This window comes from Canis lupus, chromosome 20 (assembly GCF_003254725.2).
Source record: "Canis lupus dingo isolate Sandy chromosome 20, ASM325472v2, whole genome shotgun sequence".
Lineage (NCBI taxonomy): Eukaryota > Metazoa > Chordata > Mammalia > Carnivora > Canidae > Canis > Canis lupus.
The window spans coordinates 18,152,572-18,178,689 of record NC_064262.1 but is presented as its reverse complement, the minus strand read 5'-3'; the positions used below and the strand labels follow the sequence as shown (position 1 = coordinate 18,178,689).

Sequence of the window (26,118 nt, the reverse complement as noted above, 5' to 3'; positions counted from 1 at the left end):
CAGGCATCCTGGATGATCCTGGTTTTTTGGAACTTGTCATATACACACTATCACTATTGTCTTTCATATTAAACACTATCACTGCATTAATGACATGCTCAAAAACACATCAGCGTGGCAGCAGCTGTGAAACACTTATTACAGTGAGAGCTATTAGAAATGCAGAGTTGAGATATTTATGTCATTGAATTAGCACTCATCCTTCTTGTCATATTCTCTGGTATTCTGGAGCAGGGGGGATCAAACCAATAATATAACTCACATGTCCATATGTGGTCTCATGGATTTTCCTCCAGTAAGGAATCATCAGTTAAGATGTAAGATGTAAGATTAAAACAACAACAACAACAAAACAACCACAGGAGGCATTAATGTCTACCTCTTACTATGAGGTCAGCAGCAGATGAAACACTGTCCACCCCCGTCTGCACCATACACACATATTTTCCACTGTGTTTCAGCTGAATGTTTCTTATCATTAAATCACCAGATGAACTCTGTTGGAAAAAAACAGGTAATGAAAAAACTGTCATTCTGAAAACACGAAGAATCTTGAGGGCTGTAGCCAAAAACACCACTGGGATGAAACCCATATTTAGAAAGAAGACCAAGGTGGTTCAAGACTATAGATTGCTACAATGAAATATATGGAAATAAAAACAAGTTAAAAACCATACATGGCTGCAGACATAGATTTCTGTAGCTAAATAAATGACAAGCTTTCCTCTGGGCATTTATGGCTTCAAAAATAAATAAGGACAGAGATTATGCTCTCAGAGTCTATTTACTTCCACTAGGGTGACACTTCTTTTTATATCCACTGCTCAGCACTGGCTCAACTCCTCTCTGGTTCCAACCTCTATGCAATTATCTGCCTGAGAAGAGGAGGGAAGCATTTAGGTATCTGGTGGGAGATAAATACAACAGGACAAGAGGATTACCATGGTTGAAACACTTTTTCTGAACACACTGGAGCTTAAAAAGCCTAAAGCTGTTTAATTCTTTCACTACAGAATTTAGGGTCTGTATGAACCCCTCAATATAAGAAGAAATTAAAATACTTTAAACGCTGAAAGTAGCAGCTGTCCATAAAGACATTTGCTGGCATCCTCTAGCACTAATTAATGGAGCAAATGTATTTCTAAAAGCTCAACTTCAAATGGTCCTCATTTTAAAAGAATGTAAAATCTTGTTCATAAAATTACTTATTGGAGACCAAGCATTAGTAAAGATAAGGATGAAAATAAGATGATCTGGAAAGCAAAGCTCTTTGAAAAAGGATTACTGACTGAAACATCTCTAAACTGGTACACAAGAAGAAGTGATAGTGTTCACCTTATTAATTAAAAGGGATAGTTTTATTCTTGGGGTTTCCTAGTATTTTTTTAAGATATTTTATTTATTCATGAGAAACACACAGAGAGAGACACAGGCAGAGAGAGAAGCAGCCTCCATGCAGGGAGCCCAAAGTGGGACTCGATCCCAGGTCTCCAGGATCATACCCCGGGATGAAGGTGGTGCTAAACCGCTGAGCCACCAGGGCTGCCGCTCCTAGTATTTTTTAAAAGATGGATTCCTCTATCCTACTTTTAGGACAATTTCCTAAGATCTCCTACAGAGCAATTCCTCAAATACTGCTTCCTAGTCTTTAGATTCTGAATGGGTTATATATTCTCTGTTGGTCAGATTGTGTGGCTTTTGCCTGAACGTCTTGAGTACTGGGGGAAAGCAGATGTGAAGTGATTGATGGCTGTAATTAAATGATAATCCAAAAACTGTTAAGTTTGCACATTTTACTTTCATCAAGTTGAACTTTTTTCTTTCTCTCCCTCTCTTTTTCCCCTCAGGGTTATTTAGAAATTTATCCCTAGGACAAAACTTTCAATGCTTGCTGACCTTTAGAAACTCTTCAGGTTTTATAAGCTCCATATACTCACAGGAGGTTGATTATCATTTCTATAGAAATCTCTTATTTTCAGGGAAGTAAGAACTGTTACTATTAAATTCCATCAAGGCGTTGGGTGAATTATTATTCTTCCCTAGGTTTATTTGCTTATTTTGAAAGCAGACCAGTAAAAGAAAATTGGAACTGGACTTTCTTTATGTCCTTAGCTACATAAATACATCTTTTAGGTACATTGGCTGGTTACATTTGTTGAAAGAGTAAGACAGTAAGAGACAGATATTGGATGTGTCATTTCTTTTCACTGATAGTATGATGGGTGAAGAGAGAAGAAACTTAGTTAGCTCATGTCAAAATGAAACCACCTTCCTGAAAAAAATGTTGTGAGGCTCCTCATCAGGGGAAATATAATTTTTAATTATCTTTTTACAATGTAGAGTGGAAAAGGAAGCAATTAAATAAGACATGTAGACAGTAGGAACCACTGATTTTTTTTTCAGCACTAACATGAAGTTGAGTGGATGATTACATAAATGGAAAATAAATTTTAGCAAAATTTAGAAAGGATGCTCTCTTTCATTTCTGTCTCTTTCAATAAAATATATTTGCATTATTCCTCTTCAATTGCTTTTTCTCTGTAACTGTATCTATTCTTTTAATGGATCAGTACACAGACTTAAGATTCATCTTAACCAAAGTTCATTGAGTGCTTGTCATGTTGGGTTCACTCAAGGACACAGAAGTATCTCATACATGGTCTCTGCCCTCTAGACTGAAAATTCAAGTCAGGGTAACAGATATATACATGTTATATATCTGTTAACAAGTTACAGTTAACAAAAAGAAGTTATTTTTATAAATTTAGAAAGTTTACTTAATGGTTATATTTATTTGGTTGTTTATTTATCTACAAATGACACGGATGATTTGTAGATAACTTCAGAATAAATAAGACAATTTCAAGTCCTGCTGAGGCTGTGGAGCAATCAGAACTCATTATGCTAACAGGAGTATAGATTAGTACCACTATTCTGGAAAACTATTTAGAAATAACCCACTAAAGCAGGACATATGCATAATCTATGACCCAGCCTAAGTATAAACCCTACAGAGATATATGCACGTGCTCACCAAAGACACTTACAAGAATGTCTGTAGCAGCACTATCCACAATAGCTAAAAAATAGAAACCACCTAATCACTGTCACAATAAAGTATATGAATTAGTGGAACACTCATTTAGGGAAATACTATTAGACCATGAAAATGAATGAACTATAACTATAGACCAACACAGCTGTCTCAACTTCAAAGATATAAATTGGATAGAAAAGAGCACATTATGGTAATCTATTGTATCACAAATGTGGATTATGGTTGCCCTTCAAAGGATGAGTAGTATTAAGATGAAGCACCATGAAGACTTCTGGGATAAAGGTCATGTTGTTTCTTGATTTCAGTGCTGGGTACTTGAGTGTCTGCATTTTGTATATATTCATTGAGTCATATGCTTATGATCTGTGTATTTTTTTTTGTATTTTTTTTTGTATTTTTTTTGGTAGAATATAATGGCTCTTAAAATGCAGTTTTATTACATACAGCTATGTGTTTAAATGCTCCACATTAAAAAGGACCATAGGCTAGAAGTGGTCAAATAACATGATTATAATTCTAAACTCCAAATTTTTTCACAAGAATGAAACATTTACTAATAATAGTTTAAGTGATTATGCTATTAATTAGAACATCCTGTAATTTCTTATCAAGATTGAACTGAATATTCTTACACATTAAAAAAGATAAAAGAGGAAAAGACAATTCCTAAGGAAAGTTTCACTTATCTCAAACCAGTTCTTGTCCCCATCAGTTTTTTTTTGTTAACAGTTACAGTATAGTTAATTGCAGATTAACTGTGATCAAGGCAAGAGAAGAGGTGTGTCCAGAAAAACACAAGTAAAATTAGTAAACTATAACTCAGTAAAGCTGAAAAAATTTGTCAAAATGCGGTAAAGCAGTACTCAATAGATTATTTCTCAACATATCAATAAAACTGCATCTATTATTTAGATATATTTAGATTCAAGTAAAACTTAGAAACATTAAAGTTTTCAAGTATATTCTTAGGAACGAGGTTAATTCTTTGAATAGCAAATAGCTTGTAATTTGTTATCTATTAAATTAGTTTGTTAGTATTTCTTTGTATTGTTTTCCTAAACTCTCCCCCTGCCCCCCTTCCCTCAAATATAGGAGATCAGAACTGGGCAGAGGTACAGTCAAAGCTTCAGGTTTTTTGACACTTCTCTGTCTCTATTTCCCTTAAAATCTCCCTCTCAAAACATTAACAGTGCAATTTCCAATCTTTTCCTTTTCAATGCTGCTGACCAGAGATTTACTTAGAAATGGAGCTTTAACTAGTAGGTCAGGCCTATTCAGAGGTCTTACACAGGGAGTTTAAGGAGAAGGAGACATTTCCCTAAGTTATATGAATTTAGTTCTTTCTGAAATTCTCTTTTAAAAATATGATAATTCATTCAAAGCTATCTATTAAGCATCCACCTGTACTTTAGTTGCTGGGGATACAATGGTGAAAAAAAATAACAGTCCATATGTTCATGGAGTTTACACTTGAAAGACAGGCATTAATCATATGACTACAACAAATCAATGTAAAATTATAATGTAATGATGCAAGCTCAAAGTACAGAGAGGAACCTATGATTTTCTGGAGTTTCGGTGAATTGATAGTTGAGACGAAATTTGCAACATGAATACAAGCTATCTAAAAAAAGAGGGTTATAAAAAATGGTTTATACTAGTGCACTTAAACATATACAAAGACCCTAAGGCAGGTGAGAACATGGTCTATTTGGGGGTATGAAGGGCAATGGCTATCAGGGGTATAGTTAATCCATTAATTGTTCATCTGTCCCCAGAAAACGTAAAGTTCATTGTAGATCATTTCAGGTTCATATTTACACCTTAATGACAATAACATTTTGAGTTTTTTCTATTTAAAAAATGTTAAAACTTCACTAAATTTACTTGATTATCCAATTATTTGTTCATCTAACCATATAGATGTCTTCCTAGAAAAAAAAACTCCATTTCCAGAACATGTTACAGGTATAAACAGTAAATGGATTTATAAACCAAATCATCTTTGAAATAAATGCTAAGGGAAAATTCAGTTTGCATGAAATGAAGTAGAAGAGGAGCTTATTAACTTTTTCCCTATATTTTCTTAGGTGATGATGCTAATGGAATTTTTTATGTAATTTAAAAACTGTTCTGCCCTGGAAAAAAAAAAGTACATGATGTGATAACCCATGCCAGGTGAAAATAAATAAGCAGACAGATCATTAATAATTATAGGTAGGCTGAAAGTACACTGTGATAACTACCATATGCTAAAAATCAAGGAATAAAATAAACCTTAGAACTCAGGAAACCTCTTGAACAGTGCAAATGTAGCATAAACTTTCAGTATAACAAATTATCAGCAAAAACTAATTCCCTAGTAAGCACTCTCAATGTAAATGCTGCTGCTGGACTGCCAAGAAGCATAATTTTCCAGTTTAAGGAAGGGGAAAAAAAAAGCCTTTGATGGCTATTTGGAAGGCAAGGTTGAATAGGTGGTCCTCCTCCTTTTTGTCACTTTACACAGCCTGTTATTGCATAGATTCCAATATTAATCATTCGTTCCATTGCTGGGTTGCCTTCTAAATCCTGATACTGCAGGTAAATCATATGAGGTGCCTTGAAAACAGTCAAACCTGCTGGTTCTGGAGGAAGGAACTGGCTGGTGGTGTTTCCTCTGTAAAGGTCCCTTAAGGAATTGCTGATAGACACGTATTTCTGACCAATCAAATTAAAACTTGCCCCCCATCAGCCAAAACAGCTGCAGCAAGGTCACGTCCATTACAAGCATACACTGCTCATACAAGGAACAGGAATAATGAGCCCCCGCTGAAACATGAAAAAAGGTCCTAATAATAAATACTTAGTCTTAGTTTTGTTGTCATTAACAGCTTCATCTGAAATTACCCAATGCTCGCCTGTCTGAATGGGTGATATTTAAAGGCAGGTAATATGGAGTTTATTAATACCAAAATTTGCTTGATATTCTTTGATACCAATGAACTGGAATAATTGCTCCATTAGTGAATTGAGAGTCTTGGCTTGTTCCATCATAACTGGTTGGGAAGAGGGACTCAAAAAATGATAAAGACTCAGTCCAAGGTACTTGGACTTGCTATAAGGTATCAGCTTTTCTATTGCAACATCAAGTTCACATTAGCAAATTGGGACTTTTCTTTTTTTTCTGGGAGGTGGTGTGTTGATGGAGTATCTAACTAAGCATTTGAGATCTCAGAATACCTAGTCTTTGTTCCCAACTGTAATTTTAACTCAGTGTTTTCTAATGACTTCATTCATTCAACAGTTATGTTTTGCCATATCCTAGTACCAAGGAGTATTTATTTTTTCTAAAGATTATAAACTTTCTTAGACTTATATTTATATGGAAATTGATATGGAAAATGTGTTTTCATCTTAAATGGAAAACTGCTGACCAAAAATAGTGACCTGCCAAAATGAATACAGTGAGTAGAAAACAGTGCAAAGGGACACTGTCAAAAATAATGTAAATGGACGTTAGCTGGACACTTCCAAAGTCTCTGAGACCGAGACATTTATTCTCTTGGTTAAAAGGGGAGATTGACAAGTATTAAAGAACCAAGAGTGACAAACCGAATACCATACCGAACCGTGTTCCTTGATTTAACCTAAATGATTCAAAGAAAATTAAAAATAGATCTTTCATTCTACCTTATTTAATATTGCCTATGGGTACATGGTCTGTGCCTTGCAAAAACATGGGGTGATCCAGTTCACTACACCCAGCAGTTCTCAGTGCTGGCTGGACAATAAATTCACCTGAAGAGTCTTTTAAAAAATACCAGAAATTCCTAGGCCACATCCCAGAATAATAAAATCAAAATGGACTAGAAAATGGAGACCCTCTACTTGACTCTAATGAGTGGTCTGGGTCAACAATCATTACACCTCCTGAGATTCTCCATTCTTCATCTTCATCCCTTTTGGACATAAAAGGCTGTAAATAATCGCTCATTTGTTTTCCTAACCCTAAAATTCTGCAACTAATAACTGCATGAGAAAATCATTAAGTTAGGCTATTACTGATGGGCTCATAAGCTGAGAATAGCAATCATATACATGTTTTAATCATAGATTATGGGTGAGAAAACCAGTATTTGTGAAACAGGAACTGTAGGTCAACCACAAGGCACATTTCCTTGTAATTAGACTGCCTTGGTATGCTCACTACAATTAAAACAAAACAAAACAATAGATTCTGAAATAATTCAACACGCTGATAAATTTCTATAGATTCATACAGAAACTGTTTAGTCAATATGCATCGCTCTAGGATTTCTCTGGATTTATGGGACAATTTTGACACAGAATTACAGTATTTCAAGTCATGAAAGACTACCCTGAGTAAGAATTTAACTTGTGGATCAGATCTCTCTCTTTGTAAATCCTTATATCAGAAGCTAAAAATTTAGTGAGAGTAGATTTATCTCTTGTAGAATGAAAAGACTAGCGTAGAAGAATAGGAATCCATCCATACACAGGAATAAAAAGTTGTTTCATGGAAACTTGACCTAGCGGTGCCAAATGTGTTATGTTTACTTGTAGTTCCAATTGCTATTGCTATGTGATTAAATTACCCAAAAGTTAGTGGCATAAAATAACAGTGATCATTTATTCTACTCTGGATTGTATAATTTGGGCAGAGATCAGTGGGGAGAGTTCTTCTTGGTTATAAATCTCATCAGCTGGGGTGGCTGGCAGGGGACTGGCAAGCCCATTTACATGATTAGCAAGTTGATGTGGGCTGTTGGCTGGGAATTCAGCCATACCTGTGGGATGGGGACTTTAGTTCCTCTTGAGGTAGGCCTCTCCACAGTGTGCTTGGGCTTCCTCATATTATGGTGGCTGGATTCCAAGAGAAATTGTGCTGATGGAACAAGATAGAAATGCATGCATTTTTATGAGCTAGCCTTAGCAATCACATAGCGTCACTCCTGCTGCTCTTTATTGCTCAAGGCAGTCATAAAGGACTAGGTTTCAAGGTGGGAGGTGTAGATTTCACGACTCAGTGGGGAGGAGTATCAAAGCCATTCCAAAGAAGAACATGTTGAATAAGGGATGTTATAGCAATTCACAAATATGATTGGCTATGCTCCTCCAGATCTCTCTGTACTTGCAATACTGCCTATTTTTTGGGTAGCTGACCTATATGTACTATATGTAAAATGGTTCCTTCATCCTCTGCCTTTTCCTTGGGTCTCTCCCATATCAGGAGATCTGAGGGAGAGAGAAGTTTGGGGTATTTATTCACCAAAATTTATCCTTGCAAGGTTGTTTTGAGTGGCTACACCGAGGACCCAAAATAGGTTAAAAGCAACAACAAAACAACAACAATCCTTGCCTGGACACTGTTCCTTTCATGTTAGTAGCCTGTGTATGAGTCAGGAAAGGACTTCTAAGCAGTCATGGAGGTTAAACTTATGCCTTCTCCCAGGAGAACTGCTTGGAAAAAAAATCTCACTGTTGATTACAACAGCAAATCAATGTATTCCAATGGTTTTCCTAATACTTCAGAAGTACAGATTTTTAATCTCAATGTCTTATTGAAGAAGATTAAGAAAAAAGACTAGGTTTAAGGTCAAATATGACTATAGTTAGGGTATTTTTCTGGTAAAGAGTATGATCTAAAATTTTAGAGTCAGTATAAGAAAAAACAGCATAAAAATCAGTGTTTACAGTAATAAAAAAACATCTAAAATTTCTGATTTTTGAGTCTAAAATTTTAAATTGCCCTAAAGGAACCATTTATTCCTTACTTTCTTATTTAGGTTCAGATCAATTAAATGGCATAATTAAGTATTACATCTCACAAAGTAGAATGATTTTCCTTCTGAAATTGGGACATAAAATCTAAGCCAGCATGAACAATTACAACTCAATAATAAAAAGGAAAATAACCCAATTAAAAAATGGGCCAGTCACCCTGGCTTTTGGTTTTTAGGCAGCATACAAGCAGCTTAGCATCACAGTCTGTCCTAAAAGCAAGAAAAAGTTGAACGAACTGAAAAATCAACAACTCCTCTTCGACCTGGCACAGAAGTGAGGTCATAGAGAAAAAACACTTTCTTCAAAACTGGAAAAAAAAACAAAAGGTAAATACTGAGAATCCTAATTTCCTGGAGCAGAAACCTCCCTACAAGCCAGCAGTTGGGTAGAGAAATCTGAGCATCAATTGAGGAATTGCTGGAGGGTCAGTGTGTACAAGCTTGAGAGCTACAACTGCAGGAAACCCAACCATAGGTGGCTTCTATGGGTTGTTCCTCCAGGAGTTCTGCAAGGTCCTTACAATGAATAGAGGAGAAAAATCCCCCTATGTTTCTGGCATGGGAAGGGAATAGGAACCATTTACTATTTTGAAATCAGCCAGAGCATTCTGCTCTTAACAAGGTCTGGTTTCAGGAGAAACTATTTTACCAGAGCCTTGCTGGTTTTTTTTTGTTTTTGTTTTTTCTAATCAGAGACAAACACCACTTCTGGGAGAAAGGGAATACTCAAATTCAGCTCCCTCTAGCCTTCAACATGGGGGAAGGGAAAAGGACAACTTCAAGAATCTCACCAAAGAATGAGACCTAAGAATGCTCTCCCTCTGCCCACACTATACATTATAGTAGTAGAGGCCAATTTACTGTAGTTCTTTTCTCCAAGTGCACCGTCTGCTTTTCAATAAAAAATGACAAGGCACATCAAATGGCAAAAAAAACATAGTTTGATATATATATATATATATATATATATATATATATATATGAAATAAAAGAAATGATACAAGGAATAGGAGGAAAGAATTAGGAATATTATGTTATAAGATACTTGCACTACCAGTGAAGCTGTACACAGTTATTTGAAAGTGAAATTGGGTTGGTTTTAATATATATTGCAAAGAGAGGCATTACCTAGTGCTAAAGTGGTTCAATATTCCAAGGCATAGCAATCATTAAAGTATATATACCTAACAACAAAAACCCAAAATACATAAAGGAAAAACTTGATAAAACTATAAGGAGAAATAGATGAATCCACTATTATAGCTGAAGAACTTAAAACCTAGCTATCAAAATAGATTCAATAAGAATAAATACAGTAAGAATATAGCATTATCATCAACTGGATACAATTTATACCTATAGACTTCTTCATCCCACAACAGCAGATTATACATTTTATTCAAGCTCACATAGAGCATTTACCAAGAAAGGCCACATTATCAGCCATAAAACACACTTTAATAAATCTGAAAGATATCCTATAATATCTGCTCTCAGACCACAATGAAATTAAACTAGAAATTGATAACAGAAAGATAGATGAAGATGGCTAGAAAATCCCCCAACTACTTGATATTAAACATCATACTTCTAAATAACACTAGGTCAAAGAAAATATCTCAAGAGAAATTTAGAAATATTTTGAACTAAATATAAATGAAAATATAACACCAAAATTTGTGGGACATAGAGACAGCAATGCTTAGAGGGAAATTTTCAGCATTGCATGCGTATATTAGAAAAGAAGGATATAAAGTCAATAATCTAAGTTTCCACTGTAAGAAACCATTTAAAAAAGAGAGATAATTAAATCAAAAGAAAGCAGATGAAACGAGAAAAATAAGATTAAAAATCAATGAAATTGGAAACAGGGAATCAATAGAGAAAAAGCAATGAAACTAGAAACTGATTCTTTGAAAAGATCAATAAAATCGATTACCCGTGGTCAGGCTAATTAAGAAGAGAAAGAGAAAACACAAATTACAAAATGAAAGAACGGGTGCCACTATGGATTCTATGAACATTAAAGAGATAACAGAAGGATACTACGATTAATTCTGTGTCCACAGTATATTTACCTACATGAAATGGGCCAAATCTCTGAAAGTCACATTCTGCCGAAACACATACAAGAAGAAACAAACTTAATAGAACTATACTATTAAAGAAATTTAATTTATAATTAATAACTCCCCCAAACACAAAGCAAAAGATCCAATTGGTTCACAGGCAAATTCTACCGAGCACTTAAGGAAGAAACACTAATTCTCTATAATCCTTATAAGAGATAAAAGCTAAGGTAATATGTCCAAACTCATTTCATGAGGCCAGCATCACCCTAATTAATACTGAAATCAGACAAAGATATTGCAGAAAAAGAAAACTACAGACCAATATCCCTCATGAACAAAGAGATAAAAATCTACAACAGAGTATTAGCAAATCAAATCCAATAATGTATAAAAATTTATACAATACCACCAAGTGTGATGTATCCCAGTTATGTAGGGCTGGTTCAATATTTGAAAATCATTTAATATAACCTATCATATCAAGAATCTGATAAAGAAAAAAATTGGAAACATTTCTATTCATGTTTTCTGCCCATTTTTAATTGGATTATTCATTTTTTGGTTGTTGCGTCTTATAAGGTCCTTATATATTTTGGAATCTGACCCTTTATTGGATGTCATTTGCAAATATCTTCTCCCATTCTATAAGTTGCCTTTTAGTTTTGTTGATTTCTTCCTTTTCTGCGCAGAATAAAGTGACGGTAACCAGAAGGGAGAATGGTTGGGGTATGGGTATTGGGGGCCAAGGAGGGCATTTGTGATGAGAATTGGATGATATTTGGAAGTGGTGAATCACTATATTGTACACCTGAAACTAATATTACACTGTATGTTAGCTAACTGGAATTTAAATAAAAACTTAAAAAGGAACCGGATGGTTCAGTTGGTTAAGTGTCTGCCTTCAGCTCAGGTTATGATCGCAGGGTCCTGGGATTGAGCCCCAAGGTGGGAACCCTCTCTGCGGGGAGTCTGCTTCTCCCTCTTCCTCTGCCCTTCCCTCACTTGTGTTCTCTCTCTGTGTCTCAAATAAATCAATAAAATCTTAAAAACAAAAACAAAACCTTAAAAAAAAAAAAGAAAGATCATAGCATCACTTCTGCCATATTCAACTGATAATACAAACCAGCTCTGGTACAGTGAAAAAGAGAAAAAAAGAGAAAAAGAGAAAAAAGAAAAATCACATGATCATATCAATAAATGTAGAAAAAGCCTTTGACAAAAAAAAAGAAAGAAAGAAAAAAATCTATTCATGAAGAGCACTCTTAACAAACACAGAATGAGGGAAATTCCTCAACTTGATAGAAAACATCTACAAAATACCTACCATTAACATCATAATTAATGGTTAGAAACATAAAGCTTTCCTGATAAAATAAAAAACAAGTCAAGGATGTTCCTTTTCATCACTACTAGAAATCCTAGTAATTCAGTGAGACCAAAAAAAAAAAAAAAAAAAGGGGGGGGGAATAAAGGTTGGGAAGAAGGAAAGAAATTTGTTTTTTTTTCCTTAGATGATATGAGTATCTATGTAGAAAATCAGAAAGAAGCAACAAAACAAAATGCCTAGAACTAATCAGCAATTATAGCAATGTTGCAGGATACAAGGTTAATATAGAAAAGTCAAATGCTCTCCTATCTAACAGTAATGAACAAGTGAATTTGAAATTAAACACATTACTATTCAAAAATGAAATATTTAGGTATAAATCTAACAAAATATATATAACTACTATATGAAGAAAACTATAAAACTCTGATGAAAGATATCAAAAAAGAACTAAATGGATCACAATAGATACTCTATGTTTATAGGAACATTTACTATTGTGAATGTCAGTTTTCCCCTACTTGATCTATAGAATAAATGCAATCCCAATTTAAAAAATCCAAGCAAATTAGGGTATAGATATGGACAAAGTGACTCTAAAGTTTACAGGGAGAGGCAGACGACCCAGAATAGCCAACTCAGTATTGAAGGAGAAGAACCAAGATGGAGGACTGACACTATCCAACTCCAGATTTCATAACAGTAAGGGCAGATTCAAGAGTGGAATCCCATTATGCACTAAAATAAGAACAAACAACTGATGCCCCTTGCCCAGGGAAAAAATCATCTCCTAAGTGACACATCCCCCTCCCCTTTTTTGGTAACACTCTCCAAAGAACAAGTGTTTCAAAGTTTTCTCCATATCCCTCTTCAAATTCCCACAGCTTGCATATCACATTACCCAGGAAAAGTTAGAAAACTCTTAAGAAAAGCAGACTGTTTTTTTTTTTTAATGCTGTTTTATTTCAAGGAGCACTGAGTTTTTATGATTCTTTCCTTTTCTTCTCATCCATCCCTTCCTCCATCCACCCATCCACCTACCCATTCATTTTAACAAACTACTGTAGCTTTATTTAGATCTTGCATACCAATACAAATTATTAACATGTATTTTACCATAGAGGGAGTTTTATGTCCCATTTTATATTTTCTTGTCGGCTACTACTGGCACATAAAAAAGCTTTACTTTGTAAATTTGTCCTTATCTAAGCAGTTGATTGACCTCTCACTCATATTTAAAAATTTAGAGTTGGGGATGCCTGGGTGGCTCAGCCGCTGAGCCTCTGCCTTTAGCTCAGGGTGTGATCCCAGTTTGGGGATCAAGTCCCACATAGGGCTCCCTGTGAGGAGACTACTTCTCTCTCTGCCTATGTCTCTGCCTCTCTCTCTGTGTCTCTCATGAATAAATAAATGAAGTCTTAAAAAAATAGTGTTGGTACTATTGGATCTTGAGTAGCCCAAATATCATTTTGTCCTCAAATGATGGTAACTTTGTTTCCTTATTTTCAGAGTTAAATCATTTATTCCTATTTATACCTCATTGTATTGGTCCAAACATTTCCAAATGGTTTTAAATAGTTGTGTGTTTCCTTTCTTATTGCTGATTTAAGCATTTCCTGGTATTTCCCTTTAATGACATTTTTTTGGGGGGGATGTGGAGGCAGTATTTTTTTGTTACTATAATAGGTCATTAATTTTATTCAATGTCTTTTAAGTCCCCACTGAGAATAATGTGATCTATTTTATTATATTTATTGATATGATGCATGTACATTGGTTAGAATATACCCATGTAGGTTTTTAACGGGTAATTATCATTATTTTAATATAATGTTGAATCTCATTTGATAAAATGTCGTTTAGGTTTTCATACTATATTCATGAAATGAATTTATATCTACTAATTACTTGCTAACCTGGAAAACCAGGTTTTGTTCTTAGTAGCATGCTAGCATCACAAAATAAATTGAAAAGGTTTTTGAACTTTTTATGTTGTCAAGTAGCTTATATAACAAAATATCTGGTACCTGAAAGCTTAAAAAATTACCAATAAAATTATCTGGCCCTAAAATTCTTTTTTTGGGTGGGTTTATTGATTTACATGTTTTCATACTGATTATCTACTTAGGTTTTCTAATTCTTGTTAATTTTGATTATTTCTATTTTCCCAGAAATTTTCCATATAACTGAACTCCATTAAATACATAGGAGTTGAATGTGGGATGTTCTGTTTTTCATATTTCTTTATCTGTTATAATCTCTTTCTCTTAGTTTTTATCTTTATTCTTCACTGATACATTCTAGAGATTATCCATTGCTTTTTGACATTCCACCCATCCCATTTGTTTTGCCATCTCTTTTGTATATAATAGTTCTACTATTTTTCTTTCCTAAGTTTTACAAGGGTATGAAAAGGAATGCGTATTTTCTATTCGTATGGTAAATTTTTTATATGTATCTGTTTTCTTCTATTATAATAGAACATCAAAATGGTCTTTTTCTAATTTTGGCAAATTGATCTGTTGGCGGTTTAAAGAAGAGCTCTCAAAGACTGTATACCAATTTCGTTTCTCATTTTTCACTTTGCTTTTGACTTGGTATATTTTAATGGTATATTATTTGGAGTACTATAGTTTATGATTATTATACCTTCATGATGGAGCAAACTTTTTTCAAAATGTATTTATTTACCTTTTTTACTCTTGAGATTTGCCTTGAATTATTATGATCTTTTTACAAAATAACAGTTATTCTCTCTTTTGTGTTGCATTTGACTGATAAATATTTGCATATCTTTTCACTTATATCCTTTTATTTATAGCTTTGGTTTTTGTTGTAACTCTGATATTTTTATGGGATTAGTTCAAGTTACTTACTTGGTTTGACTTTTGTCAGTCCTCTTATAAATTTAAATCTTACAGGGTTTCCACTAGGGGTGGATTTGGACGATTCATCTTAATAAACATTTTATTTGATGAACACAGCCCTGGGGTGCCAATCACACCTGAAGTAGAAACAGAGCCTCTATATGCCTGATTGAGCAAAATGATGAGTTAGGGAAATAAACTCAACTTCAATTGTTTTGTGCATTTCCCTTTTTCCAACAAGCACTGCAGAATCCTTGTTTTTTCATCCCTAAGCTCCTTAGTGGGAAAAGCTGGACTTCAGGCAAGTGTTCAAGATGAATAATAGTAATTTCTTTGGTCTAATGACCACTTTTATAGACTCCTTCCTGAGTATATTCTCTTATGATCATTCCAAGTCAGATGATGTTTTGGATTTGGACAACATATAAAATTTATAAGACACTCCTAGTGAGAGATGCTTAAAAACTCAGAGTATCGCCACAACTAGTGTTTGGAAAGACTGCTTTGCCTCAGATCTGCATTTAAAATGTATATATAAGGGCATATGGGTGTCTCAGTCAGTTGGCCACCAAACTCTTGATTTTGGCTAAAGTACTGACTGATCTCCAGGTTGTGAGATTGAGCCCACATTGGGCTCAGTGCTTGGGTGTGGAACCTGCGTGAACTTCTCTCTGTCCCTTTCCCTCTGTACCTTCTCCCCTCTATCTTCCTCCCTCTCATAAATAAATAAATAAATAAATAAATAAATAAATAAATAATAAAATGCACATATAACCTTCTTTTAGACATGGTTTTGTATTATAAAAGAACTGTTATTTTCAAACTTTTGGTCCTCATACCCTGATAATTCTACGAAACAAATCAAATTAAAGTGACCACAATTGTGTTATTGTACACAAAGGATTACTTTTAAAGATACTCTTTTCTACTACTGAGAGCTGGGAAATGCATCAAGTCCCGAGACTCACAAGTAGCTGCCATAACAAGAGTGAGCCTGGGCTGTGGGAGATAAATCATACTGAAGTCAGCCACTCAAATGAATTGCAGTCACTGCTAAACCAGTCACCGCTAAACCTCTTATTGCTTCCAGTGACTTTTATCCACACACATTCTAATTCATCATAGATCCAATTCCACGAAATGTTTGTAAAGCTGTACAGCTTGGCTCTATACATTCTTCATTTCTAAAGCACCTGCACCACATTGATGTGGTGTGGTTTATCAAAGCATATCTATTTAAACACTCATTACAAATATACTGAAATTTTGGTATGTTTTGGTTCGAAAGTTTCTATTTATAGGGAGCCCCATCATATAATATATCTAAGTCCAAAAGGCAGCTTATTAGGTAAGTCAATATTGTCCTTGAGTGGTCTAAAAAAATTATATTTAAATTGCTAGGCCCCAGATACGTAGGTACCAGCTAGTAATGTCTTTTGTTTCTTTTGAACCTTGGGCTATTATCTCTTTTATCCTGATAGTAGAGACCAAGGTATATTTAAAAGTAGAAAAAGATGTTTTACTGGAGTTAATGACAGAATCTCTCTCCTTTCTCTCTCTGTTATTATTTTTTTTAATATGCTGACTGGGTACATGGATAGGAATTCTGTTGGTTAACCATGAGTATAAGAAAATGCTACTGTATACATATTGCTGAGCCACTGTCTCTTAATTTTTCTTTTTGAGTGGGGGGAAAGGCAGAGGGAGTGGGAGAGAGAGAATCTTAAGCAGGCTCCATGCTCATCACAGAGCCCGATATGGGCCTCCATCTCACAACCCTGAGATCAGTGACCTGAGCTGAAATCAAGAGTTGATGCTTAACTGAATGAGCCACCCAGGGACCCCAAACCTGTGTCTCTTCTTATAACTGCATATACATGAAATTATAGTGCATATATATATAAATATGTACATTCATACCTACATACATACGATTATATATATAGAGAGAGACATATAGACATAGTGAAATGAAGAGATAAGAGTGTTCCAGAAGAGACCTATGTGTGCAAACTCTCATGATGGGAGAGAACATGGCAAATATTGAAAACTGATGTGAAAAAAGACCAGAAAATGAGGGAAGAAAAGTTAAAAAAGCAAAAAAGTAAGTGATTTACCCATTGCATCATCCAGTAGCAACAGAACCTAGACCTCATATGTACCTGAACACAAATTGCTTGTTTTTCCAGTTAACTCACAATGTGCCTACAACAGAGATTCGTGTGATACACAGTGGGCTTAAACAGAATTCTTTTACTGCTGATTTATTTATACAACTTTGATTCATCTCATGGGCACAGGCTTGTCTTCGGAACCATAGCTCTCACCTGTGATATGCCAATTTGCTTTAGTCACTTGGTTTAACAAGCTTTTCTGAATGTATAACTGTGCAGAAGCCTGTGACTGGCATGATGTTCAAACATACACAATAGATCTGATCTAAATTGTTAGGGCATTTTGAGCTTGTTGGTTTTTCTCAACAGGTGTGTGTGTGTGTGTGTGTGTGTGTGTGTGATTTTTTTTTTACAATAAATGAATAAGTATTGAATACTCAGTGTATGGTCCAATAATACCCTCTCGTATAGTCCCAATGACAACTTAACTGGTTGAGTTAAAAGCTCTGAGTTAGATTTCCTATTTTTAAATTACTCCTCCCCCTTTAAAAACAGGTTCTTACTATCCACCTTTCTTGGCAACTTTCTGACATATTTTGCTGCTTTTGAAACGAGGGGATATAACTAGGAACATACTGGATAAAAGAGAAGCAGACTTTTCTAGGTATTAATGTGAATGCTGTAATGACTGTACAATCAGAGGACAAGACTTGTGTGATTACCTTCTCATGCAATGGAAAACCAATCTACTTAATTGCCCGTGCTTAAGGGTAATGTCATCATGTATGGCTTACTATTTTATACTGATGGGAGAATATTAAGTTACTAATGGCACAAGTCAGTAAAAGGATTCATGGGCCATGAACTAGCATCCTAGAAAATGAACAGAATTGGCAGGTGATAGAATTTATGAAATGTCATGTTTTAGATATCTGACTCTGGTAAAGAGATAACTTTATAATTTATGGAGGACCTATATGTAAGGCAGAGGCAAATTATATTAAAACCTCAAATATTCTTAACTCCAAGCTCCTCTTACAGAAAGCAGTAATCTAGCTCAGTCTAAAGTGAGCACTTCACTAAGAATATTTGATAAGGAGTGCCTGGCTGGTTTAGTCAGAAGAGGATGCAACTCTTCATCTTGGGGTTGTGAGTTTGAGTCCCAGGCTAGGTGTAGAGATGACATAAACAAACAAACTTAAAATAAAAATAATGTTTGATAAATATTAAAATCAAACTACTTTGGGTCTTGGGATGCCTAGGTGGCTCAGGTGGTTAACTCTCTGCCTTTGGCACAGGTCATGATCTCAAGGTCCTGAAATTGAGTCCTGCATCAGGCTCCTTGCTCAGCAGCGAGCCTGCTTCTCTCTCTGCCTGCCTGCTCCCCCTGTTTGTTCCCCCCGCCTCTCTCTCTCTCTCTCTGACAAATAAACAAACGAAATCTTGAAAAAAGAAAAACTACTTCAAGTTTCTAGTCTCTCATTATGTATTTGTTTAGCATTAGTTAAGATGGAGGATACTGAATTGGATAAAACACCATCAACAATTTAATATCCAGCAGATAAATCACAAACACAATCATCTACATTAGACAACAAAGGTAACTAATGTTTCAAATAATATTCTTTATTTAAGAATTAAGGTTAGGGCAAGAGCTGAGTTAGAGGAGAAGCCTTTTCCAGACTGGAAAAGGGGACTTTTTGAAGGTAACATTCTAGGCTTTTCTCTTTTCCTTTGTCTTCCCTCCAAAGAAAGACAAATGACAAATCCTGAGTATGCAGGAGAGTTGGTTGAGAATACTGGCATATGCCTGTTCCCATTGCGATAGAAGAAATTTGTGACTTTTTTTTTAAGAGGATTAAAAGTAATAGTGAAAGAAATGCTAATAGGTTGTAGCAATCGGTGGAGTTCTCGAAAGCCTTGAGTCATTTAGAATAATTAGGGAAACCAGACCTTCTAAAATGGAATAAGCCAGATGACAGAAAATAGAAATGGCAGTGAAATTGTACTGAACTATGGCTAGGTGTGGAAACTTCTCTTTTTTTTCCTTTTGAGACCATTCATATTAGTTACTAGGGCTGCTATAACAAAGTAACACAAACTGGGTGGCTGTAAACAACTTATTATTTTACAATTCTAGAGGCCGGATATCTGAAGTCAAGCTCTCTCCCCAAAATCTCTAGGAGAGGATCCTTCCTTGCCTCTTCCAATTTCTGGGAGCTGCATGTACTCCTCAGCCTATGGAAGCACAGCTTCAATTTTCTGCCTGAATCTTCATATCGTCATCTACCCTCTGTGTCTGTGTCTTTACATGGTATTCTCCCTGTATGTTTGTGTCTAAATTTCACTCTTTAAAAACTTTTTTTATTGAGGTATAGTTGATAAATAATATTATATTAGTTTCAGGTGTACCACCTAGTGAATCTCCAATTACATACATAACAAAATGCTCGCTGTGATAAATGCAGTTAGCTTTTATCACTAAAGTTATTACAATATTATTGACTATATTCCATATGCTGTATTTTTCTTCCCATGACTTATTTTACAATTCCAAGCTTGTATCTCTTTATCCCCTTCTCTCTTCTTTTAAGGACATCATTCACATAAGATTTGGGCCCATTCTACTCCAGTATGATGTCACTGTAACTTAACTAAGTATATCTGCAACAACCCTAATTTCAAATAAGGTCAACCTCTGACGTACTGGTTTAACTAAAAAACCTTCTGTATCCTCTTTACTGTCAGCTACCACACTCACACTCAGAACACACCGCAATACTTCGGATACCAGATGTGTATGTTGTCCATACCAAGCATCTGACACAGTTGGATGTTCTATAATTCAGGTCTGATACTATCTGCCTGGAGTTAGCATCAGATCCCATGAGTTAAGAGGTTAGTGCTAACTCCTCCTAATTTAGATACCAATTACAAGGCTCAGACTATTACCTGCACATTTGACGGATTGGCCATAAACTGGGGTTCCCATTACCCTCTGCTTGGATTTAATCATTTGCTAGTATGGCTCACAGAACTCGGGGAAGCATTTATTATATGCCAGTTTATTATAAAGGATATAATAAAGGTTGCAGATAGATGAAAGCCAGATGAAGAGGTACCATAGTGTGAGGTCCGGGAGAGTCTGAGCCCAGGAGCTTCTATCTCTGTTGATTTGAGGTGTGCCACCCTCCCAGCATGTAGACGTGTTCACCAACTTATGAAATCCCATACTTTTGGGATTTTTATGGAAGCTTCATCACTCAGGCTTGATCAATTATGAATTCAATTTCTAGCTCTTCTTTCCTTCTCAGAGGATGAGTGGTAGAGCTAAAACTTCCAGGCTTCTAATCATGGCTTTTCTGGTGACTAGTTTTCATCCTGAAGCTATTCAGAAGCCCAGAGTCATCTCATTATAACAAAAGCATTCCTATCACCCAGGAAATTCCTAGGGTTTTAGGAGCTTTGTTGTAGGAACCAGGGGCAGAAATCAATATATTCTATTATTTCACAATTAGGCTTTAGGACTTAAATCAGTTTTTTAGGGAATGGGCACACAATAGAAGTTATAACATTATCCTTTTAAGTTGCACATGATCCTAGTGGGTTGATATACCTTTGTGTATATATACCTACATTTAGTATGAAATTTTTGTCAAATGAATAAAACTGAGCTGTCCATCATGCCATTTTTTGTTGTTGTTTTCATTTTTTTTATACAAAGGACAAAACTTGAACTCTACTATACATCATTGACATCTTAGCTAAGCACAATGAAGCTATCCCTAAGTCAATGCAAACAAGCTTCCAAGGGCAAATGGCCTTGTGATTCTGGATTCACAGACATGTGACCAGGTGGAGGGTGTGGCTCACCAACATCGAGTCACTTAAAAGTTCTCCTCAAAGTGTTGGTTCTTCCTTAAAATCTGTAATTCTTTCTCACATAAAACCATCACAAATGAGGAGTCAGAATGGAACATAAGAAATACTTGTTTTGAGCCATAAAGATTTAGGCTTGAACCTACAGTACACACTAACCAGCTCAGTGACCCTGGGCAAGTTAATAAACTCTTCAAATCTTTTGTCTGTGCATCTGTAAAATGCAAATTCTCATTGCTAATGCCCAGAATGATACTGAGGATTAATATAGACAAAGCTCTTGGCTTGACACAAAGGAAGCTCTTAGCAAATGTGACTTGTATTGAAAATCAACACTTGTGTAAGAAAACTTTCCCTTCTATAGGGTACTAATGACAAAATTATCATGGTAATATGTACAATTATGTATTTAATATAAATGCAACAAACATCAATTTTAATTAAAATTTACAGGTTGAAGTAACTGTGCTCACTTTCTGGCAACTACAGTAATAAAATTAGATCATAATAGAATCGGGAATGAAGATTTACTCACAGAACAAACATTTCTCGAGCATCACATATGTGCCAGATGTTTTTTAGTGATAATGTTTCAAAGCCACATGCGATGTAAAAAGCAGGAGGAAAGTGGCACACTTACCCCACCAACTTTCTCAAAGTGAGATCCATCTTTCTTAAAATCTGTGAGGGCCCCATTAAAATACCAGGTAAACATGATGTCTAACAGAGGGTCATGTTGCACTTGGCAGGGCAAAATGACACTTTCACCAACAGAGACGTCCATGTTGGATGGTGCCAAAGTTATTCTCGTTGGTTCTATAAAAAAAATCCAAAAAGTTTTAAGTAAATCTTTACCAGTTTTATTTTGATGAAAGCATTTTCACAAGCTGATTGTTAATCTAACATTTATTGTACATAAGTAAAAGTCTTCAAGATTAATATAGACACTTTATGCAAGTCTGTAATGTATTTCATCAGATCCACAAATTCTTGCTAAAAAAGTTAGGATATTTGAATTTATAGGGTTTATCAGTTAAAAATTAAAGTCACTTGTAAACAAGAGTTATAATACCACTACAAAATCAATTTTAACTAATTTTATTGCTTCATGAAATGCAGAGGTAGAAACAGACACCAATGAATTTCCATTGACTTTGAATGACTCAAAAATGCACTGCTACCAAAATTTAAATAGACTCAAACACTTGAAAGGCCACACAAAAGATATCTAGAACAGGTATTATAAGAGGGATACTAAATTAAAATGTTAACTACTATGTTTCCCCTTAAATGTCCCCATGTACATTTCTTTCTCCTTATCATCACAATAGTCCTTCCATCTCTTGTATATTAAACTTCTTGTGACTCCATTTTTCCATTGCTGATCCTCATTTGTTGACTCCATGTTGCAGCAAAAGTCTTCGAAAGAATCATTTCTACATGTTTACAATTCCTCCAGTAAATTCCCTCTTTAATCCACTCCAGTTAGCCTCTGGATCTCTACAACCCATTTGCTTTTGTCAAGGTTCCCAGTAATCCCCCTGTGACAAACCAATGGCACATTTTCCAATCTCATCTTACTTAATTGACCTTTCAGTAGCATTTGCTACCCTTGATCATTGTCTTCCTGTCAATTCACTGTCTTGGCTTGGTTTCTGGGACACCAAACTCTCTTTGTTTTCTAGTCCAATCCAATGCTGTTCACTCCTTTGTCCCTCTTCTCTTCTTAAATCCCTTAATGTTAGATTGCCTCAAACTCACTCTTTGGTTTTTCTTACTCTCTGTCTTCACCTACTCTCTTGGTGATTTTAGCTAGTCTTTTCTTCTCAAGTATATCTATATGCTAACAGCTCTCAAATGTGTATTACTATCCTTGATCTCTCTCCCCAAACCCAGATTCATATATTTTCTCTGGAACAGCTACTTGAGTGTTAAAATAGACATTATTTTTCACCATTATTTCTGTAAACACATAGAGTAAGGTTAAAGTATCAACACCATTGAATTCAGGCATAGCCAAATGCTAATGCATTGGTCAAAGAAATATAAAATGGAATTATGTGTGATAGTGACAGGAAGGAGCCTGGAAGAACTAAGAGATCATTTGACCAGTCTTCCCTCTTTCACCAGGGTGGGCAATGTGCCAGATGGTGGAGGCACTGGGATCCTTTATTCCCAAATGAAGACAGCATGCATGACCCACCATGGACTTGCCGCAAAGGCAAAAACTAAGTATTTGCTATTTTAACCCATTAAAAGATTGGATTTATTGCTAATGCCAGAATGCCACAGTCTGCTTTAAACAGATAGAGCCTAATGAACATTTCATACTTAATACATCCAAACTGAACTTCTGGTCTATCTCTTCCCAAACTTGTGCAACCTTTTAGTCTCAGTTGTTTTGATTGTCATTCTTTCTGTTATTTGCCAAATACCCTGCAACCATCCTTGTCTCCTTTCTCTTGGGCCTCAATTCAGTTCATCAGCAACTCCTGTTGACTCTACAAGCAGAGTATTTACAGAATCTGATCCTTTCCTATCAATTCCTCTGCTGCTCCATTCACTTGCGTCATTATTATCTCCAGCCTGGTTTGCAGCTGTGGTCTTCTGAGATCTCTCCCACTTCTATTCTTGATTCCCCATAGTCTGTTGTCATCAGAGCAGCTAGACTAAACCTTTAAACATAGATTTCACATCATGCCACTCTTCTGTTGATTTGCACCAGCCTCCACTTCTCATCCCCACTAAAAGCTAAAGTCCTAACAAGGTCTACAGAGCTCCTCCATGATTGTCCCCAAGAAATCTCTTAGTTAACTCCTCCATGTCTAGGAAATCTTTGTCCAAATCTCTCTTTCTCACCAGGCCTACTCCAGTCACAGTGTTTCTGCTCCAACTTATCTCTACCATAGACTACTCTGTATTTTTTCAATTGTTTGCAATTTTTTCCTTCTAATAATTTCTTTGTCATTTATTCTTATTTCTTTCTACCTCTGATAGAAGATAAGATTCATGAAGGCAGCATCTTTGTCAGTTTATTTGCCTACATAGGCCAAGTACCTGACACATAGTAGGCATTCATTTTTTTTTCTTGAATGAATAAACAACATATCCACAACGCTAAGTGACTCTCATTGGTGGCAAGGATTATTCCATGGACTTAAACATCTCCAGAAAATACCAATGATACTGTGAAAGAGTGAATTTAAAATATCTGACATGATAGAATAGCATAAAGGTTGATCATCAGCATATGCTATTTGTAATTTTTCTGCCCATCATACCAGCACATACTAATGTGTTCCCTGGTGCACACTATGTGGTGTGTGAAGAAAGATTAATAATTGTTCTCTTGACTTCCACCTGTTAAATATAACAGTGCAAACACAGATTATACCTTCACAGTGCACTGCATATTGTAAAAAATCTGTTTTTTCTTTGATCTTAATAACATGCAATACAGTTCATTTCCACATAGGGCAATCTTTAAGAAATGTACCTACCTGTAACAACCAAGCGAGTTGTGCCATTTGCTTTTCCAAACTGGTTTTCTGCTATACAGGTATAAGTTCCAGCATCAGCTTTAGTCACATTGGCTATTTTAAGTCCTCCATCTTTTAAAAAAGAAATTCTAAAGAAAATATAAATTAGACAAATAAATGCATAATAGTCATTTTTTCCAAGTAAATAGCAAATTTTTAATAGAAGTAGTGCCTTAAGCTAGTATTTTTAAGGGTAGATAAACAAGTCCTTAGTCTTCTTGGGAATAAGGAACATTAAAAGAAAATTTACACATAAACACACGTATACACACACACACAGACACAGCTGAGTAATAAAAGATGCTCTCCCAATTTGAACTTTTCTTGACATTTTTATGCAGCATTACTTAACAGCATTATTTAACATTACACCTACTTTCAGGGGTGCCTTTATCAAATAAGTGTGAAATATCTTCTAAAAATATATAGTGTGTAGATTGTCCATGATGGGCTAGCCTTATCAGTTTGGAGAAAATAGAAAATAGACATGACATGAATTCCCTTAACTTTGAAATAGTATATTTCTTGAGAAGTGAGAAACTCTCTTTCCTTTCATAATGAACTTGGGAGAGTCACATTTAACCCAATATAAATTCAAATTTTGCAAAATAATATTCATGGTCACCTGTGAGCTATTGCAAATTATCTGGGCAATACAAATGAACCTTACATTAGAGTTTCTGAGCATATGCTTAAAGCACTTAAAGCTTCTTTATCTATCTAATTAAGGAAATACAAATGAGTGTCTTACATGTGCTATGCATTATGAGACTCTCTGGGATAATAGTGTGAACAAGATAAAAAGTCTCTACTTTCATGGAAATAACAGTCTACTGAGCAGCACAGACAATAAATAACCAAATTAGGGAGAGAAGTTCAGATATTTGAGAAATATTCTGAAGGAGACAAACAGGGTGACACAATAAAGAACAACATCTGTAAAGAGGTTCCAGGATAGGGTACCTTAGACTATTTCTTAAAAGAGGTACCATTTCAAGTGAGAAAGAAGAATGAGAAAAGGTTTGCCTGTCATTAGTCAGACCTATAAATCTTAATTGCCCATCTTGTCAGCCCATAATCATTTCCCCTTTCTTTGAATTCTTACAATCTTTATCACCTATACTATACATCTAGTAGTTAGGATGCCTTTTATCTTGTATGATTCATATCTTTGGTATGTGAGTGTTATATCTATCCAAACATAAGATAAACTTCTTAAAAAGGTTTCTAACCCCAATGTCAGCATTGTATGATATACGTAAACCATCGTCAATAAGTGTTTCCAACTTTTAGGCTATACAGTAGACAGGAAGGTTACATCAGAGTATAGTGGACGATCTCAACTCAATTTCTATTATCCTGTTTGACATAAGATTTTGAAGTGAGTGTCAAAAGTGCTATTAGTCTGAGTTTATGTTTCAAAAATACGTAAGATATGTATTTTATATTACACCTATGTATTTTAATGTATTTTAT

General features: G+C 35.2%; 1 protein-coding gene across 3 annotated transcripts in view; it reads right to left on the bottom strand.

Annotated features, from left to right (window-relative positions):
* CNTN3 (contactin 3) overlaps positions 1-26,118 on the bottom strand; it is a 327,484-nt gene that overhangs the window by 37,945 nt on the left and 263,421 nt on the right. For all 3 annotated transcript variants that reach the window (XM_025451601.3, XM_025451602.3, XM_035702741.2), the window contains 3 exons: positions 24,604-24,731; positions 21,744-21,919; positions 380-497 (listed from right to left, as the gene is read on the bottom strand). In XM_025451601.3, coding sequence (XP_025307386.1) covers positions 380-497; positions 21,744-21,919; positions 24,604-24,731 — 422 coding nt within the window. The remainder of the gene's footprint in view (positions 1-379; positions 498-21,743; positions 21,920-24,603; positions 24,732-26,118) is intronic.